Source organism: Sinocyclocheilus rhinocerous, unplaced genomic scaffold (assembly GCF_001515625.1).
Source record: "Sinocyclocheilus rhinocerous isolate Xijiao unplaced genomic scaffold, SAMN03320098_v1.1 scaffold229, whole genome shotgun sequence".
In the NCBI taxonomy this organism is placed as follows: domain Eukaryota; kingdom Metazoa; phylum Chordata; class Actinopteri; order Cypriniformes; family Cyprinidae; genus Sinocyclocheilus; species Sinocyclocheilus rhinocerous.
The window spans coordinates 163,474-185,788 of record NW_015635757.1 but is presented as its reverse complement, the minus strand read 5'-3'; the positions used below and the strand labels follow the sequence as shown (position 1 = coordinate 185,788).

The 22,315-nt window shown below is 35.3% G+C and overlaps 1 protein-coding gene across 1 annotated transcript in view; it reads right to left on the bottom strand.

Moving 5' to 3' along the window:
- The window catches only part of LOC107747415 (microtubule-associated serine/threonine-protein kinase 1-like), a 69,522-nt gene extending 49,042 nt beyond the window's left edge, over window positions 1–20,480 (bottom strand). Inside the window, exons 1-2 of the mRNA XM_016561897.1 lie at window positions 19,917–20,480; window positions 13,281–13,312 (exon numbers count right to left, since the gene is read on the bottom strand). Coding sequence (XP_016417383.1) covers window positions 13,281–13,312; window positions 19,917–19,967 — 83 coding nt within the window. The 5' untranslated portion in view covers window positions 19,968–20,480. The remainder of the gene's footprint in view (window positions 1–13,280; window positions 13,313–19,916) is intronic.
- Window positions 20,481–22,315: the final 1,835 nt, after the last annotated feature.

Sequence of the window (22,315 nt, the reverse complement as noted above, 5' to 3'; positions counted from 1 at the left end):
CCCCCAAACAAAACAAAATAAAATAAAATAAAATAAAATGCCTGGTTTCAGTTGTTAGACTCACCAACTTTAAATTAAATATCCCCAACAAAATAATAAATAAAATAAAATATATGGCCTGACTCACGGACTTTAAAATAAATATCCCCAATAATAAAATAAAATACAAAACATATATACCTATATATACACACACACACATATGCATCCCAACATTTGATGTAAATGGAGTAGAAATTCAATTCATAATGCAAAGGGTGTGGTGATGTAAGGTCACCTGACTTCTGGTTGCTAGGCAATAGGATGTGGGTACTACAGCAGATACTGGTTTGCACACAGTTTGAAGAAAGAGAAGAAAAGGCAGAAGGTAAAGAGAATAGACGAGTGTGCAGGTGAAAGGGTGAAAGAGAGGCTCAGTGGAGGTGAATGAGATAAATATAGACTCTGCTGGCAGTGTGAGAGAGCAAAGCTCACAGAGGACCTTCACTTCTGTCTCTGCTCATGATAGGTGGAGGGAAAGAAGGACAAAAAGGACTGATAAACAAGGTGACCGAATGTCCTGCTTTCACAAGGTGTGTGTCTCAGTGTCCCGACACATTTCACTAAAATCTAAATATGGTTTCAGCTGTTAGACTTACTGATTTAAATAAAATATTACATTCCCAATGTCCTCTAGAAACAATATCTGGTGTCCTTGCAATACAGAAAAGATGTCCCCGCATTCAAATTAGAGATGTGCATTTTCTAGGAAGTCCTGTAAAATTAGTCTATAAAAAATAAATAAAATTAAATTAAATATAAAATAAAATAAAAGTAAAATAGAACAGAATAAATACATTAAAAGAAAATACATACAAAATATATATATAAATAGAATATAAATAGAAAAAATTCAATATTTTTAATAAAATAAAACAAAGCATCATAAGAAAATACAATGAAATAAAGTCAAACTGAATAGAATAAAACACATTTGAAGAAAATAAAAATAAAATAAATTAAAAATAAAGATATAAATACAATATATAACACCTAAAATCTAGAATTTAAATAGAAAAGAAATTGCAATATTTAAAAAAATAAAATAAAATAGAACAGAATAAAATACATGAAAAGGAAATACATACAAATAAAATATATAAATAGAATATAAATAGAAATGGAAATGCAATATGTTTAATAAAATACAATAAAACAAAGCATTATAAAAATACAATAAAATAAAGTAAAATTGAATAGAATAAACTATATTAGAAAAAAGTAAAATAAAAATAAATATATAAATACAATATCTAAAATCGGGGGTCGTCTTATAATCAGGGTCGTCTTATATTCGGGCCAATACGGTACATAGAAAAGAAATTGCAATATTTAACAAATAATAAAATAAAATAATAAAACATAAGATAAATAACTGCTAACATAAAATAAATAACCATTGGTTGTAATTCTAAAGATTAGTGGAAGGGTCAAAGTTTAAATTCTGAGCACCATCTCACAACTGTACCTGATGCCTCTCTCATGCTACCAATGCTTTGGCCAATGTTGCAGCCAGTCGTATGAAATGGTTTGAAGACCTGCCTGTAATGTGCAAGTGAAGCCGAACTTTGATTAGCTGGTCAAGTGTGTTTGATCAGTGATCTAACTTTTGCAGGAAATCTCCAGGAGAGGCTTTGCTTTCATCTAAAATGCTGTGATCTTCTACAGGCTAAAGCAGGCAATCTTTAAACCTCAGCCAACTTAGCAGTAACGCCGGCTTCACATCAAACTTTCATTCTAAAACAGCATTGGCATATTGAGCAGCACTGAAGTCTGTTTCACTGGGATTCGGGTGATATATCTACAGTTAATTCAGCATGCAAGCCGCATTTATTACCTAACATCTATTGGCTACATTAAGTTTATGGACGGACTTTAAAAGTCAACTCAATTACAGATATTTCTCTGTTTGAACTGAAAAATATAGTCGCTCCTAATGCTACGACCACAAAACAACCACCAACAGCAGAGCTGATGATCTGAAATCATCTGAAATAAAAACTAATGCTGATAAACTCTTGATTGTGATCATTTGATTGTATACATAGTTATAATAGCAATTTGAATTCTTGAAATAAAATAAAAATTGAAATTAAATGAAATTTCATTGAAAAGTCTACCAAATGAAATAAAAAGTCCACCAAAATGGCAATAAATAAAATAATTTAGTGTTAATAATTATTAAAATTATATATTAATGCCAACAGACAGACAGACAGACAGATAGATAGATAGATAGATAGATTTACATTTACATTATACATTAAAAAACGGCAACTGTGGTTTCCAGAACTTTCCCATAATAAATATGTAAGCAACATTTTTAGGTTTTACAGATTAGATGCAAGATAAAACACCACTGAACATAAATGATAAGAACAAAATTTAATAAGAAACAGTTATTTAAAAAAAAATCAAGTTTAACATTAATAATTAAAATCATATACTGCTTCCAAGTAAATTCAAAAAGTGTAAATAAGTGAAACAACTTTGCAATGGCAAAACAAGCTTTGAAAACAAAGTTAACATGAGGACAGCGTTTCACACCAGAACACGGTTCAGTCCTTGAAGAGTCACTGTTTCCGATCTCTTTTTCTTATTCTCCTTTGATAAGTGTCGGCTGAGGTTTCATGATCAGATGAAACACACAGTAATGAGTGAAGTGCAGAGAAACTCAAGAGCAGGTGTTTTAGAGAGAGGAACTCAGTTAACCTGCTCACTGTTCTCAAATATGGGCCAAGACATCTCCTCAGGTTCACACTTTCTGTTCTCTCTCTCTCATTCATATTCCCTCTCTGTCTGTTTTCTTCCATAAACGCATTGGAGGCTTAGAGCAGCCCATCCCAAACCACAGAGGAGCACACAGCACTAAACTCACAGAGACAACAACAAAATATCAAAACACACTTTCCTAAAACATCATTTGAACACAAATGCTTCTAGCTACACAAATGTAATTCTGTGCACAATCCCAAGCACTTTACTAGCGACTGTCCAGAGCTGTGACGTTAAACGCAACAAACTAGAAGTGCCCACGATAACAATATCGTGCATATTCATTACCGTGATATATCGCATTACCGAATACCCGCACAAGTCTACACTGAATATGATAAAATATTTCAGATTTACATACCTCCATAAACTAAATACCTCTAAAACTAAAATAAAATAGAAATAAAAAACAAATCAAATAAAACTAAATAAAATAGAAATAAAATAGCTGAATATGATAAAATATTTAGGATTTATATACCTCTATAAAAAAATAAAATAAAAACATCTACTAAAATATGATAAAATATTTCAGATTTACATACCTCTATAAACTAAATACCTCTAAAACTAAAATAAAATAGAGATAAACAACTAATCAAATAAAACAAAATACAATAAAATGAAATAAAATAGCCAAAGCATCTACTAAAATACAATGAAATATATGAGATTTTTATACCTCTATAAATGAAATAAAATAAAACAAAAAACAAAACATACAAAAATTTGATGAAATGTTGGGGATTTATATTCCTCTATAAACTAAACACTTATATAAAAATGTGTAAATGCTATAAATTCATTTTCTCAAAACACACGGTGACTTTTGACCATTAATAGAGAAATATGCTTTTTGCTCACAGAATAATACAGTTACCCAGCTAAACCTTGAACTCCTTGGTCAGGTCAACGAATGTCATAGTGGAGCAACAGTTAAAAAGAAAATCAGAACATGAATAATAATACATCAGGTTCAGTGGGGTCATCAGGTGCAATCAAACTCCACTGGCAACAGAGCACCATAAAAGTAGAATAAAGAATCTTTTGCGTGAACTACTGCAATGAGAAGTAAATTCATCTTTTTGCAGCGCTGAACAAAAGAATTGAACTTTAACTATTCATAAGCCCTCGCTCACACACACACACACACACACACACACACAGCAGAATATGACTAATGTGAGCTCGACAGCGTCAGTGCAGACAGAATGGAGCACCGTGGGGGACAGACAGAGATGAAGAGAGAGAGAGAGAGAGACGGTGAACACACACACACACACACACACACACGTGTTCAAAGCCACTTTAATCTCTTCTGTCACACAACATCACACATATAAACACACAAACGGAAGCACACGCATATGCACAAAACATAAGCACATGTAGTCACTGCTGCCCTGTTCCTATATCTTCTCATGCCAAGCCAAACAAATGTGTGTGTGTGTGTATATGCAGTTTACCAGCAGTTTAGCTACATACATTCAATCAATGGCAGTTTTACACAAGTGGCCAACCGATATGAGTTTTCCAATACCAAAAATGCAGAAGTGATCAATGGCCAATATAATTAGTGTTAGGCCGATATATTGTGTGTTATACAGTAAGCGAGGCTGATTATAGCCTATATGTCAATAATGCACAATTTTGAGATTATCGGCTCTGGTCAATATCGGTGTCTAATCAGATAATTAACAGAAGTGTTAGTTTATATATATTTTCTTCTAATATACTTTATTGTAAGATTTGGGGTCAATATGATTTTTTTATGATGCAAGTCTCTCAACAAAGCTGCATTTGTTTGATGAAAAATAACAGCAATATTGTGAAATATTATTGCCATTTAAAATAACTGATTTCTATTTGAATAGATTTAAAAATGTAATTTATTTCTGTGATGCAAAGCTGAATTTTTTAGCATCATTACTCCAGTCTCCAGTGTCACATGATCCTTCAGAAATCATTCTAATATGCTGATCTACTGCTATATTATTGGGGTTTAATTATTAATAATGGTTCTTATTATTATCAGTGTTTTGCTGCTTAATATGTTTGTGGAAACCACATTTGTTCAGGATTCTTTAATGAATACAATCCCAATCTTTATAAATGTCTTTACTGACACTTTTTTGTTATCAATTTAATGCATCTTTGCGGAGTTAAATGATTTCTTTGAAAAATCACTGTAGATTAAAGATAGTATTTTCATGCATTTTCAATTTTTCATTTTTGTGTCTAAGAAACTGTACATGATGCTGTTATGCTGCTCATATTTAATAAAAAAAGGTTAATAATAAACCAATTCTATCATGTGGCAGAAAATATTATTAATATAATAAAATGATATTTAATTTGAAATATATTTTAAGTATTATTATTAAATAAATAATGCAAAAAAAATCTCAAAATGGCCATATAATGAACGACAAGTTAATCACCCCGACCGATATATCGGTCTATCACTACTTCAACAGAAAGACAAGACCTCATGAGTTCAAACATGCAAACACACTTGCAAAACACAAGCTGTCATCCCTCCATGAACCAGCCGAGAGACGATGACATCAGTGTAAACAATCACAGCGCATCATCATCACCAAAAACAACAAAATCACCAATTCATCAGAACAATCAAACCCAAGCAGCACATACTGATGAGTCATAATTACAAGCGAGAGCCAAATGATTCTCTCTCTCTCTCGTTTACCTCTTGGTTCGGCGGAACATGTTGCTATCCAGGACGGCCGGTTGGCAGTTGCACACGCGGCGATGAGAGTGACAGCGGCAGCCGAGTGTGTCAACACACACTTAAACAACATTCACAGAGAGCAGCCGACTACGCCATGACACATCACGTCCTCCCTCACACATGCTCCGGGTTCGTCTGAGTGCGTGAGGCTGACTGACGGAGACAGAGAGAGAGAGAGAGAGAGAGAGAGAAGGTGGCCCTCAAGGGTAATGTGCCAAGCCAGGAAGTAAAGACAGCAAGATCGAGAGCGAGAGCGAGAGAGAGAGCGTGAGCGAGCGAGGGAGGGAGGACTGTCAGCATGTGTGTGTGGCCATTAAAAGCCTATAAGAGCTCAGGGCTCAGGACTGCGTCGCTGGTAATGGAAATCTGAATGTCACATGGGAGGGATAAATAGAAAGAGAGGAAAGGATTATGTTGATCTTGTTCATAAAATATAGCACTGGTTATTTAGACCCTTAAACATGGACGCTCAGATCGGATTGGTCCATTTTATTGTTGCACAAGATATTTTTAGTCTTTTAATGATATCTTAATATGTATGTATCTGAACTGAAATGTCTTAAATAATAATACATAGATAATAATGATATTATTACAATTAAAATAAGTGTTTTCTGTTTGAATATATTTTAAAATGTAATTTATTCCTGTGATGCAAAGCTGAATTTTCAGCAGCATTACTCCAGTCAAATATATTTATACATGTATTTATTATAATAAAGATATATAAACAAAGAAGGAAAATGTAATGTTCATTGTTTTATTGTATGTTGCTATTATTCCTTCAATAAAAAAATAAAAATAAAGATATATAAAGTCCTGCACCAATTTATATAGTAACAAATGTTTCACATCTGCGTTGATTCAGTTCATGTGATTAAAATACAATAAGTTATCTGCATAATAGTGTGTCGATTCCTTATTTTTTTAATAATAAAAAAGTAAATATATGTAAACATATTAATTTTAAAATATATTAAGACATTTAAAAAAAAATTGTATTATAGTATATAATAATTTACAGGATTCTGTATTTATATTTTTCATTAAATATTTTAATTTAAGAAAAATTCCACAAAAAGATAAAGATGTGTGGACATTTTTGAAAGGACATGCACAATTAGTCAGTGTGAATTGATTCATGCAGATGAAATTAACTTTACAGTTCTAATGTAATCTTCACTACCTAAGTTTAAATCAGACGGGTCAAAAGAAGAGAGAAGCACATTATATTATTGGCTTCATATGCAGAGATCACACCACAGGGTTTAGGGACGCTTATACTTGGATGCTTGCATCCGATTGGTCGATTACATTGTGATGTGGCTACAGAGCCCCACCCATCTCTCTCTGTATGCCAGGCTATATAAGAACTGACATCATCTCTGTGCCCTAGATAGCTCACCACAATAAACCTAGTCTGAACCTTCGAATCGCGTCATATCTGAGTCGGGAGGGTCTGTTGGGACTGGGAGGGCCGCCGTCTCCCAAAGCACACTCACTCAGCTGCACACAGACCCAGACACACATTAAAAGCTGCTCATTTCAATAATAAATGATCTGGATGGAGGGAGGACTGTCAGCATGTGTGTGTGGCCATTAAAAGCCTATAAGAGCTCAGGGCTCAGGACTGCGTCGCTGGTAATGGAAATCTGAATGTCACATGGGAGGGATAAATAGAAAGAGAGGAAAGGATTATGTTGATCTTGTTCATAAAATATAGCACTGGTTATTTAGACCCTTAAACATGGACGCTCAGATCGGATTGGTCCATTTTATTGTTGCACAAGATATTTTTAGTCTTTTAATGATATCTTAATATGTATGTATCTGAACTGAAATGTCTTAAATAATAATACATAGATAATAATGATATTATTACAATTAAAATAAGTGTTTTCTGTTTGAATATATTTTAAAATGTAATTTATTCCTGTGATGCAAAGCTGAATTTTCAGCAGCATTACTCCAGTCTTCAGTGTTATGCTGATTTTCTGCTCTGGTGTTATTATTATTATCTTAATATTTATGTATCAGCACCGAAATGTCTTAAACAATTTTTCCCCCCAGAAAACCGTCATTTTGACCAAATATAGTAGAATCAAGTGAATATAGTAGAAATCGGATTAAACATAAGGACGTTTTGTTTTGCACACCGTTTAGAACAGAGAAAAAATATATATTTTAAAAAAGTATGAATACATAATTTTTTTAATAAATAATATATTTAAAATATCATTAAAAATAAGTATAATAAGAAATAATAATGTATAAAGGAAATCTTTATTTAGATTTTGCTTTAATCATTTTCATATAAGAAAAAATCCACAAAAAGATAAAGATTTGTGAAAATATTTGAAAAATAATGCAAAAAGAATCACTAAAAGGAGTTTTAATTAAACTCGGTGACAGTCTAAATTGTCTTAATTGTCTAATAATTGTCTAATAAAAAAGTAATATTAATAATGATGATGATGATTTTTTTTCTTCAGAAGAAATGGGAGGGCCGCCGTCTCCCAAAGCACACTCACTCAGCTGCACACAGACCCAGACACACATTAAAAGCTGCTCATTTCAATAATAAATGATCTGGATGGTGGAAAGAGAGATGAAATATAGATGAGAGAGAGAGATGCAGATGAGCTTTTAGGAGTTACCGGGTCAAATTCATAGAAGGAAAAATATGACCTGGAATAATTGATGGAGGGAGGACGTGTGTGATCTGCCCAGTCTCACAATGGAAACGTCACACTAGTGCTGCATGGACAATATAGCTTAAAAAATAAAAATAAAAATTTTCCTGCCTCATATGTGATATATAAAGATGAAATGTAATAGATAGATAGATAACCAAAAATTAAGTAGGCCTACTTGTAATCAGATTAATACATTTTAAAATACTCATAATCAGACCACAGTTACTTTTTTATTGATTACATGATTACACCTTATTCACGCAATAAAATATTAATTATGAAAAATAAAATAAATTATAATTTATTCATAATACATGCACTTTATGTTGTTAATAACAACAAATGTTATGTATTTTCTTTCTCTTTGTATTTCTATCAGTATGGTACAAGATTATCCTATCAATGTGACAAACGAGTTAGGTCAATAGTAATCTAAAAGTAATCAAAAAGTAGTCTGATTATATTACCTAAAATATGTAATGTAACGGATTACATTACTAACTACAATTTTTGTCATGTAATTTGGAATCAGTTAACAGACTGCAATTTGTAAGTAATCTATCCAGCTCTATGTTTGTATATTTAATATTTAATAATTAAATTAAAAGTCAATAATAAAATGGCAATTTTATTAAAAACATCCAAAGATAACAAAGACAACTAAAAACATTGGTAAAATGGTTGTGTAGGTTTGTGGATGTAAGACGTTCTGAAAGTCATGGCGGTCCTGACAGCGGTGAGACCGTATCCTGATTATAGCAGGCACGGTTCAGCAGTCCTGGAAATATCATATTGATCGTCTGCTGATTAATCTACTGTATCAGCCCAATCAAACAGCGTGACCCACACCGAGCACAAAAGACCCATCCGTTATTAGCTGCCATAAGCTGCCTACAAAAACCCTTCCACATTTCCTTGTCTCTTCACAAACCTCCTAAGAGAGCTTTATTCATACACACATTTGAGCACCTGTATTGTGTGTGTCAGTCGGTGGAGAGGCTCTTTATAGCAGGTATGTCAATGCTAATGGTGGTGGCACTGTCCACAATAGAGCCCATTACAAACAACAGCCATTCGGATCTGATCAGCAAACAAAAAGCCAAAACTCTCACAGGCGCTAACAAAACCCACACACTCACACACTCTTTGACACTAAATGTGTGAAATGGAGGTGTTGTGGTGCTATATATAGGCAATAAACAGGCAGAAGATCACAAGTGTTCAGTATGGACAGGCATAGAGATGCAGAGGAAACTCATCCAGGGAGTCTCTCACGCCAGAGAAGGGTTCAGCACCAAGGCCAGTGCTTCATTCATTATCTGTACAGCTCAAACTCTACAGTACTGGCTCTCAACTGATTTTGCTTCAGAACAGGATTTCACATTGGACAGCAACACAGTGCTAAAATGGCATATTGTTCAAAAGTTAACAAAAATGTCCTTCAGATACATTTCTGCATTCCTGCATCGCTGCATCACTGCACAAGTGTATCACCGCGTCCCTGCATCACTGCACTACTGTATCACTGCTTTCTTGCATCATTGCATTAGTGTATCACTGCGTTCCTGCATCACTGCACTACTGTATCGCTGCTTTCTTGCATCATTGCATTAGTGTATCACTGCGTTCCTGCATCACTGCACTACTGTATCGCTGCTTTCTTGCATCTTTGCATTAGTGTATCACTGCGTCCCTGCATTACTGCATTAGTGTATCACTGCGTCCCTGCATCACTGCATTAGTGTATCACTGCATCCCTGCATCATTGCATTAGTGTATCACTGCGTCCCTGCATCACTGCATTAGTGTATCACTGCGTCCCTGCATCACTGCATTAGTGTATCACTGTGTCCCTGCATCACTGCACTACTGTATCGCTGCTTTCTTGCATCATTGCATTAGTGTATCACTGCGTTCCTGCATCACTGCACTACTGTATCGCTGCTTTCTTGCATCATTGCATTAGTGTATCACTGCATCCCTGCATCACTGCACTACTGTATCGCTGCTTCCTTGCATCATTGCATTAGTGTATCACTGCGTTCCTGCATCACTGCACTACTGTTTCGCTGCTTTCTTGCATCACTGCAGTAGTGTATCACTGCGTCCCTGCATCACTGCATTAGTGTATCACTGCGTTCCTGCATCACTGCACTACTAGGAAAAATATGACCTGGAATAATTGATGGAGGGAGGACGTGTGTGATCTGCCCAGTCTCACAATGGAAACGTCACACTAGTGCTGCATGGACAATATAGCTTAAAAAATAAAAATAAAAATTTTCCTGCCTCATATGTGATATATAAAGATGAAATGTAATAGATAGATAGATAACCAAAAATTAAGTAGGCCTACTTGTAATCAGATTAATACATTTTAAAATACTCATAATCAGACCACAGTTACTTTTTTATTGATTACATGATTACACCTTATTCACGCAATAAAATATTAATTATGAAAAATAAAATAAATTATAATTTATTCATAATACATGCACTTTATGTTGTTAATAACAACAAATGTTATGTATTTTCTTTCTCTTTGTATTTCTATCAGTATGGTACAAGATTATCCTATCAATGTGACAAACGAGTTAGGTCAATAGTAATCTAAAAGTAATCAAAAAGTAGTCTGATTATATTACCTAAAATATGTAATGTAACGGATTACATTACTAACTACAATTTTTGTCATGTAATTTGGAATCAGTTAACAGACTGCAATTTGTAAGTAATCTATCCAGCTCTATGTTTGTATATTTAATATTTAATAATTAAATTAAAAGTCAATAATAAAATGGCAATTTTATTAAAAACATCCAAAGATAACAAAGACAACTAAAAACATTGGTAAAATGGTTGTGTAGGTTTGTGGATGTAAGACGTTCTGAAAGTCATGGCGGTCCTGACAGCGGTGAGACCGTATCCTGATTATAGCAGGCACGGTTCAGCAGTCCTGGAAATATCATATTGATCGTCTGCTGATTAATCTACTGTATCAGCCCAATCAAACAGCGTGACCCACACCGAGCACAAAAGACCCATCCGTTATTAGCTGCCATAAGCTGCCTACAAAAACCCTTCCACATTTCCTTGTCTCTTCACAAACCTCCTAAGAGAGCTTTATTCATACACACATTTGAGCACCTGTATTGTGTGTGTCAGTCGGTGGAGAGGCTCTTTATAGCAGGTATGTCAATGCTAATGGTGGTGGCACTGTCCACAATAGAGCCCATTACAAACAACAGCCATTCGGATCTGATCAGCAAACAAAAAGCCAAAACTCTCACAGGCGCTAACAAAACCCACACACTCACACACTCTTTGACACTAAATGTGTGAAATGGAGGTGTTGTGGTGCTATATATAGGCAATAAACAGGCAGAAGATCACAAGTGTTCAGTATGGACAGGCATAGAGATGCAGAGGAAACTCATCCAGGGAGTCTCTCACGCCAGAGAAGGGTTCAGCACCAAGGCCAGTGCTTCATTCATTATCTGTACAGCTCAAACTCTACAGTACTGGCTCTCAACTGATTTTGCTTCAGAACAGGATTTCACATTGGACAGCAACACAGTGCTAAAATGGCATATTGTTCAAAAGTTAACAAAAATGTCCTTCAGATACATTTCTGCATTCCTGCATCACTGCATCACTGCATTAGTGTATCACTGTGTCCCTGCATCACTGCACTACTGTATCGCTGCTTTCTTGCATCATTGCATTAGTGTATCACTGCGTTCCTGCATCACTGCACTACTGTATCGCTGCTTTCTTGCACCATTTCATTAGTGTTATCACTGTGTCCCTGCATCACTGCACAAGTGTATCACTGCGTCCCTGCATCACTGCACTACTGTACAGCATTGCTGCTTTCTTGCATCACTGCATTAGTGTATCACTGCATTCATGCATCACTACACTACTGTATCGCTGCTTTCTTGCATCACTGTATTAATGTATCACTGCGTCCCTGCATCACTGCACTACTGTATCGCTGCTTTCTTGCATCACTGTATTAATGTATCACTGCGTCCCTGCATCACTGCACTACTGTATCGCTCTGCGTCCCTGCATCACTGCATTAGTGTATCACTGCGCCCCTGCATCACTGCATTAGTGTATCGCTGCGCCCCTGCATCGCTGCACTAGAGTATCACTGCATCATTGCACTAGTGTATTGCTATATCTCTGCATCACTGCACTGGCATAAGTTGTATCCCTGCATTGCTGCACTACTGTATTGCTAGATTCCTGCACTGATGTATCACTGCATTTCTGCATTGCTGCACTAAAGTAATACTGCATTCTTGCATTACTGCACTAGTGTATTGTTACTTTCCTGCACTAAAGTATTATTGTGTTCCTGCATTGCTGCACTAAAGTATTACTGTGACCTTGCATTACTGCACTAGTGTACAGCTGCATTCCTGCATTGCTGCACTTACAGTAAGTATTACTGCGATCCTGCATTACTGCAGCAATGTATCACTGCATTCCTGCATTGTTGTAATGATGTATCGTTGTGCTCCTGCATTGCTGAACTGAAGTATTCCTGCATTACTGCACCACATACTGTTGCACTGTAGCATCACTGCACTGAAGTATTACTGCATTCCTGCATTACAGTATAACTTCCTGCACTCTTGAACTACTGAATTACTTTACATCTACAATATTGCCCTACTTCACCATAGCAGCAACGTATTACTGTGACCCTGCATCTCTTGTGATGCTGCCAAAAAAAAAATTTCTCCATTTACATATCACTTTCAGTGTTGCAAGACCAGTCTCAGATTTCCAACTTTAGCCCCTCATCAAGTCATTTCAATGTTGACAGGCATAGTGAAATATGGACACAAAGTCTGAGGTTGTTTGTTTCAGATTGAGTTTGGGAAAAATGCTTTTATTCAGTACCACATTAATCTAGTTCCCAACAAAAAAAAAGTCCACAGACAACATTTGGACAAACAAATGCAGAATTAAATCAGGTAAAGTGGATTTGCTACACTCACCCACTGCTCTTCCTGGGCAAGGGAAGATCCTTCTGGAAAAGAGAGATAGAAACGATAGACTGAGTGATTATATTACAGAGTGTAAAATGATACCATCAATAACTGCTCAATATCAGTTTGCTTCAGGACATAAATATCTTGATGAAACCAAACTGGAATAATCTTATGCCAGCTGACATTCATTATGACCCATAATGCTCTTCAGATCTCTGAGAGGGAGGACAGCACTTAGGGGAGAACAATCCTCAAAACATTAAACTGGCCAATTACAGAAACAAGGTCACTGGAGAGAGCGAGCGAGAGCGAGCGTACATGTTAGATAGCGTGAAAGAGGCCATGCTGGTGCATGTGATGGTACACTAAGGGCTTCAGTCGGGGGGAAATGACTTCACCCACTGTGACTCACTTTGATGACATTGTGTGTGACAAGGACTTCCCTGCCAGCATGACTTGGCGCCACTGAGCAACTAATGAAGGATTAAGTGGACAAATAGTCTGTGGCCGCTGTGTGTGTGTGTGTGTGTGTATGCTGTGTTCTACACTTCATAGACACTTTAATTTTGAATTTATAACCATAATGGTAAAAAAAGACCAATAGGATATGAGCCTTTGAGTCCTATAAGACTCTAATAATACTTATACTGTAAGTATTATAGTTCTATAGATTTATTATATAGTATTATAGACAGACAGACAGATAGATAGATAGATAGATAGATAGATAGATAGGAAGAGTAAATAGGTGGAAGAACAAATAAGAGGAAATAGAAAGATGAATAGAAAGGATGCAGCAGCTGACAAATGAGGCCAATGAGACAATGAGGGGGAAGCAGGTCAATTCATTACATAAGAAAAAAGACTGAACCCTTCAAAGGCCTCTGTGGATGGATGTCTCGCTTATACAAACCAGTCTCTATTTTCATTTTAACAAGATTTTACATCTTCTGAGAGAAATGTGAGAGATGGCAGTGCAAAATTTGCTAGGGAGTTTAGGGTGGTTGCCACAGCATTGCTATGCAGTTGCTATAGTGTTCTAGGTGGTTGCTAGGTGGTTTCTTACTGTCCCAAGTCCAAAGAGCTCACCTCTAAGTTTGATATTGTTGCCTCTTGACATTTCTTTAGGTCCATCCTAGACTACATGACTTTTTGCCTGCTGCACAGGTGAAAAGTAAATTATCTTGCCTATAAAAATAATAGCTCATCTCTCCTCTATACAGGCATCTAATGATCACACCATTATATTACACACTGTATGATTTTCTTTATTTTTCCCACCAGATGGTACCCATCTGCCTTCCATTGAATTTTTTTAATACCTTTGCAGTGTATTTATTAATACAGCAATTTGTATTATTTTATATAAGAAAAAAGTGGATAATTTAGAGGTTGTCTATTACCATGAGAGGCATTTATAGATGTTGTCTAGCACCATGAAAACCCTTCAAAATACTACAGCTGAGGATCACAAGTGAGGAATGGCAGAGGGTTAATAATCAGGGTTAGAGTTTCTCTGAAACACCTGACCGTGCACATGACCTAAAAATAATGAAAACCACCCCAAACTGGGCTCTGATTTCCATTTCAAGACTTTATCTCTTAGACAAAATCTTAAAGTTGTGCCATTCTCTTCACATCTTTTTGCTCCTCTCTGCAGGGAGTGAGAGAACAGGAAAAAGAAGCTGCAGCCGCACTTCATTTACATTTTCATGTAGTTCCGTTCTCCTCTTTGAACTCTATTCTAGGAACAGTGAGAGAAAAAAAGCGAAGAGATTCTCTGCTGTGCTGATCCTGCAATATCTTAATTATTAATTCATTAGAACACAGTTTTCTGCACCTTGTTTGGATGTTTAGGTCAAAGGTCAGGGTTGAAAAGGGATCTTCGCTAAGGCCATCTTCTCCCACTGTTTCAGTATCTTTATCAAAGGCTGAAGTGACATTTGATATTTTAACTCAATCTCGGACGGTAACTACCCACATTTAAACTACACACCAATCCCTAGTGGCTTTCAACCAGTAATCTTCCAGTTATCCGCTGCAGTACTGAATAGCGATTGATTAGCGATTTGAAATGACCTAGCATAACTGCAACAGATGCTAACACTAACACAAACTCTAATAAAAAAAAAAAACAGTCAATTTTATGATGTGATAACATCCCAATACTGCTGTACGTGCATACTTGAGTCAAATAAGTATGCATATTGGGATGCAACCACCTTCCCAAGGCTGTGTTTCTTTTATGCCCAATGGAGTGGCTACAAACTGAATCAATATAAGACGCAGAAAGTAACTTATCCATTGCATGCACTTGACATAATGGCAAAAGGCAATATTGACAAACACCGGGCTCATTAAGTCTGTGAACTTCCAGACCGGTGATGAATAACATCCAGCCTACAGCTGAGACTAATGAAACAGACTGGGCTCCGCGCCCAGAGGAGAGAAAGCCCTATCGTTCCAACTGGAGATCAAACGAGGGACGGAAAAGAGGAATGAGGGTAATAACAGAGTCGCCACACTGCCAGACTAGGCTACGCCAGAGAGTATTTACTAAATCACTTTTTCAAACTTTTAGCAGCCAGAATATAATACAAAAAGATACATCACATACCTACATATAAAGATGAGACACTTTCTGATAATTCTTTTATGCTTTGTTTTTAAAATAAGATCCAAATAGCTACATAAATGGCATCCCTTAAGTCAACTTAATGCTGTTGTTTAGTAATGGAAGAATATAAATGTAACATTACATAATTACATGACTCACGATTAATTTGAGTGAAACTCAACACTGTCAAATCAACACTGTCAATTAATCGATTCAAAACTCTAACCAAACGATTCATTTGAGTCGAGATTTTGTGTTTTAGTAAAAATACACTACTGGCCATAATCTACTGTTTATTACCATTCCTTACGATCATTGGTTGTGTACACAAAAATATTAAGCAGCACAACTGTTTTCAACATTGATAATAATAACAAATGTTTCTTGAGCAGCAAATCAGCATATTAGAATGATTTCTGAAGGATCATGTGACACCGAAGACTGAAGTAATGATGCTGAAAATTTTAAAATGAATTCAAACAGAAAAATGTCATTTTAAATTGTAATAATATTTCACAAATTACTATTTTTACTATATTTATGATCATAAAAAGGCATTTGTGAGCATAAGACTTTTGAAGAGTAGTGTAAATCTAGGAATTGCTGTTTTTTTTACATCAGTGCATATAAAAGAAATTAATACAATAAAAATTAGTGCTGTCAAACGATTAATCGCGATGAATCGCATCCAAAATAAAAGTTTTTGTTTACATTATATATGTACGTGTACTGAGTATATTTATTATGTATATGTAAATACACACACATACAGTATATATTTAGAAAATATTTACATGTTTATACATTTATATATTCATATTCTTATATTATATTATATAAATATATTTAATATATAAACATAACATATTTTTCTTAAATATATACATGCATGTGTTTGTATTTATATATACATAATAAATATACACACATATATTATGTAAGCAAAACCTTTATTTTGGATGCGATTAATCGCGATCAATCGTTTGACAGCACTATTAAAACTATACTTTTCATTTAGTGACAAAACAATGTGGGAAACATGCATTTATTACTTTTTAACTAGATTTTACTATATTATATTTGAGGAGTTCATTTGCAAAAACAGATAACTGTTTTTAACCATTTTCAAAAATCATGTTTTTTCATTGTGAATTCCAATTCCTCTCAATCAAACTGCAGTTGGGTTATTTTGATTAGGTTAAGAAATAACTTAAAAATGCAGCTAACTGACAATAAAACACAATCAAAACATGATAACATAATAAAAAAAACAGGATTTTTGAAAATAAAAAAAACGGAGTTATCTGTTTTTGCAAATAAACTCTTCATTTCTTGCATTTATATAAACATCACATTATATTGAGAGATATATTGAATATCATCAAAAGGCTGAAAAATATCATGATAATTTTTATTGCCCAGCCCTACTTTATATACACATACGTACACTCTATGATATTTATTCCCAAGGCTGTATGCTGTAAGGCTCCCATTAACTTCCTAATGGGGTTTGAAGAGCAAACTGTGTTTGTCCCAGGAAAATCACTTTCCCTAAAGCCCATCTCAATATCCAGCACAGGAGGCTCTGATAGCTTGATGGTATGGACTTGAATGTGTGTGGAAGAGGTGTGTGTATCTGTTTCTGTAAGCATTTCCTGTAAGCCTATGCCTCGGTAAGCATTTATAAGAATCAAAGTGGTTGCTAGTGAAATCTATGCGTCCTGTATGTACACACACACACACAGGCGCCGATCCGAGCGTTTACTACCTGACTGTGGGTTTTATAGCTTTGATGCACCTTTACATAATAAAGCTGCATCCAATCGTTAAGCTGCCTTCCCAGAATTCCCGAGGGGTCAATTCCCAAATGGGCAGGTTTCTCAGAAGTGCTCCCTAAAACCAAGCCTTAAGTTGCTCAAAACTCCCTGGCATCCCTGAAAGCAACCACTAATTTGTGGTCTACATTTAATCTCCCATAATGCTTCGCAGGCTGAAAGCCATTGCAACTTCGCATCTCATAGATCCAGATGGCTTTTTGGCAGAAAGCAGAGCTACAAACCTGGATAAGCGCCTCGTGAGGTATAGATCCTGAATATGAGAGTGAAATTATGTTAATGTTTTCATTAGGTCTAAAGAGAACTTTTTAAATGTTCGTATTTTTATCATATAATATTTTACCCTGAGGTTCAATTATAATTTTAGTGTTTTTTTGCAGGAAAAGCCATTGCTAAACAGTAATTTAGTTTCCCAATTTCCATTCCATTCCATTTCCAACCTACTTTTAGAATTAAACATTGCTGTGCATTTAAGACTTCTATGTAAATGTCCTCTTTTGCTGCATTTAAACATGAGCTGCAGGTTTTCTGTCGAGTTTAATGTAGTTTTTCAATAACAGCCTCTTTGTGAAAACTGAATTAATCTCTGACATTCATAAAAAATGTACTAAAATTAAATAATCGAAAATAATTTGAAACCTTGTTTAAAAAAAAAAAAAAAATCAAGCCACTCATATTTAAAGATCTGCAGAGTGTCAGGTGCTACACACAGCTAATAACACTGTGACTGAACAGGCCAGGTTTCTGAACACCAAATACGTGTTCAATGCGTTAAAATGTCAAACGTTGCAGGAGAATATAACGAAACAAGCCATTTTTACAGCTTAGTTTCAATAATGCTCTTTTTTTCTCAGAGGAGGAAGTTTTGAGTTTTGAAAGGTACTGTATGTTAACAATACAATGAACTCTACTATCACAAAAGGGATCAAGGAATGAATTATTCCTCATTGAAATGACTCATTTCATTTTACAAGTAATAACAATACTGAGCCATTTTCGCTGAAATGCATTATAATGCTTGGAGTATAATGAAATACATAATGTTACGCTCTGAATTTTAGTTACAGATTATAAAAAGTTACTGTCAATATGAGCAGCTAATACTGTTGACCAGCACTTCAGGCTAAAGTACAAACACTAAATTCTCTCATTTTCCAGTAAAGGAGCTGAAAGGTGCTGACCTTTTTGCAAAATGTCTAGCTGTCTGGGGTGGAGTGCAGCGGCGCTCTGAAACCCAGATCAGCTGGGGCTTGAAAATGGCTTGTTTATTTTCAGCAATGAAAGAGGGGAAGTGAAAGTAAGTACGCACATATTTTGTTTTGACTTCATATAACAGCAGATGGTTTCCGCACTGTACCAACAATAATACGACAACTCAAAACCTCTTTTATGTTTTTTTTATGTTTATGTTGCTCTGGGCAAGAACTGGAGATGAAAACAATAACTCCCAAACCACAAAGCAAATATGAACTCCTGTGTGTATGCTGGGACTAGTGAGTAACTGACAATGAAAACAAATCTAATCTAACTATTATGGTTTAGATAACACTTCACATTTACATTCTGTTGGGCAAAGAACTAGTGTTAAGAAAAGTTTTAAGTGTTAATCAATTAAACTATACCAGCTAGTTTATTTATTTATTTTTAATCAAAGTTTTCATGCAGGAGTTTTACTTACAAAGACTTTAAGTGCACTAAAAAGTGAACTAAGTAAAAAAAAATAGCCTAGTTCAATTTGCATTCACACTGTGCCTAAAAAGTAGATTCAGGTATTTTTTGGTGCACTTTACATCCACACTGCCATTTTACTCCTTGTAGGATTAACTCTTATACTATTTTGCTTTTTAAGCTTAAAAAGCTCCATTCCCTATTCATTGGAAAGGCACTGATTTAAAATACATTTTAATCCGTTTTGCCAATTTAAATAACACGCCCTCTCCAGAACCCCGCCCTCCGAAGGCGCGCCAGCCAATCCGATGTCAGCAAACCTGACCGCGCCAAATGATTGACAGGCCGATGGCGTTTCTGATTGGTTCCTCGATTAGATAGCTGTGATTTCTCAGAATATCGATTTCAGTCAACATCAGGTATGATGAGAGACATTTTATATGGGATGTTAAAATGTCATCGCATGCAAATCTGTAACGTAATCAAGTTTGTAAACTAAAATTATACAAAACGGAATCTCACCTGCATCCTCCGCCGGCGGATGATACCGGAGTCATCCATGGCATCGCTCATCTCGTCGTGTCAGTCTAAAAAAAAACCTTCACCGATCACATCCGAGTCCACGTGGTGACAGACGCCTACAGCTGACGTTCAAAAGTTTCTCCCCTTTGCATTTCCCTCCTCAGGTAACGTTAGAGAAGACCATGGGCGTTGCAAAGCGATGCGCGAGACACATAAACAAACACCCGGCTGATTGAAAGTGCACCAGATAACTGTTTAAAATAAACCGGAATATCGTTTTATAATGATTAAAACGCTCCGCTTTCAGCGAGCAGGGTCAAAGTGCCCGGTTTTTACGGTCAGAAAACGAGTAAAAGATTCATCTCGAGTGATCTTGATCACGAGCTTTCGGAGAGCGTTCCTTTTGGACATCTGGAGCACTAACGAGACTAATAGACCACAGTGTGTCCCCCAGAGGACATCGCCATCATATCATATTCGCTGGCAGCTGGAGCAGTAATGGCTTCTTTTATGTGAAATGCATCCTGCTCTTATTGGCGCCGTGAGCTTCTTTCTGAATGAAGTACAGTAACCATCCCTTCCTGTGCTGCACTGATGAGTGCGCGTCAAATCTGCACTAGCTACTACCGCCTCTGCTGCTGAGGGATCCACACACACTGTGTACTAGCCTGGAGAATACATACTAGTGGTGTGTGTGTGTAATGTAGCTTCTCACGCTGAGGGAGAAGCACGTTAACCCTTTGAGCTCTGAGCTGGAGTAAACCTATGTAGGTGGCGCCTACATAGTGAATCTCACTAACCAGTGCAGAGCCAGTGCTGGGGATTCTGGGATTCGGGAACAGTTTATTAAAAAAACTAAAACGAATTGAGAACAGGTCTAGGTCGTCTTTAAAAAAAACAAAAACAAATCCATTGTATTATGTATAAAATATGTTTAATATGCAAGTATACATTTTTATTAGTTATAGTAAAAAAAATATATATATTTTTTTATTTGTATTATATTGATTTTTTTTAGTAATGTATTTATTTAAAATACCTTCATTGTGCCTCGGTCACATTTAATACATATTTTTAATGTAGATGATTATATTTGTTATATATTGCAATATATTGAATAAAAATAGTTTTTTTTCCTTTTCATTTCGTTATGTACTACAATAACTAAAACTGAAATAAATTGAATAAAAAAGTACAGAATAATGCAAACTAGAAAAAAGAGTGATGGATACATTCAAAGCATTTGTTAAGAGCATAAGGCCCATCTGAATGACTGACTGTGTGTGTCCATGTGGGTGTGTGTGAGTGGAAATATTAGACTTCCCCCAAGGAGTGGGTTCCTCGTTTAGTTTAGATGAAATCTGTTACCTATTTCACTGAGAGACAATATGTTCCTTTGAACAGTGTTGAGGGGGATTGTCCACCTGACAATGACAACAGAGTCAAACTAAATGGTAGAGCGTGCCGTATCCTAGAAACATCTCAGACACAGAAATGAGTAAAGTCCATTATGACATCATAGTGCAACATTTAAACAACCACACTGATATTTTTTATATTATACTTAAAGAAAACGATGCCTATTTCAAATATATAAATATTTATATTTAACATGTATATGAAATATATCATATGTAAATAATTTAAAATAATTATACATTTTCTTATTAATTATATACACATTAATATATTAAGTCAAATGAAATGCATTTCATTGTGATGTTTTAATTTTTATATTAATTGATATTAATAATTAAGCCCCCCAAACACACAAAATTCTTACTTGTGTAATGCATATGGTATAGAGATATTGTATTTTTTTTCTAGTTTGCATTATATGTATAAAAAAATGGAAACTAGAAACAATTTCTGTAGTGCAAATTAGAAAAAAGACAAAATATAAAAATAAAATACATCAAATCTAAACTGCCCAATTACATCACAGTAATGAGAATATGAGGAAATGAATGTTAATTTGTCAAGAAAACAATTACAATGCAAATAAACACATCTTAATGGTGATTATGGTGATTTTATTCTGTATATGTGTGTGTAGTTATATATGAGTGCTTGAATGAGTGTGATTAAGTGACAATTAGAATTTTATTTTTATTACCTAACGAGTACACATTTGCATAGACACAATAAGAAATTAATGCTGCAATAACGATACATAGTCACACACACTCTCTTGCATATGCGGTACTCTATAGGTGTAATGGTTTTTATACTGTACAAACTATTTCCTTACCCCAAACCTACCCCTCACAGAAACCTACTGACAATCTTTGAATTTCAAAAAACACCATTTAGTCGGTTTAAGCCTTTTGTTTTACGAGCGCACACACACACACACACACACACACACACACACAGTCAGTTCTTATCTGAATAGATGA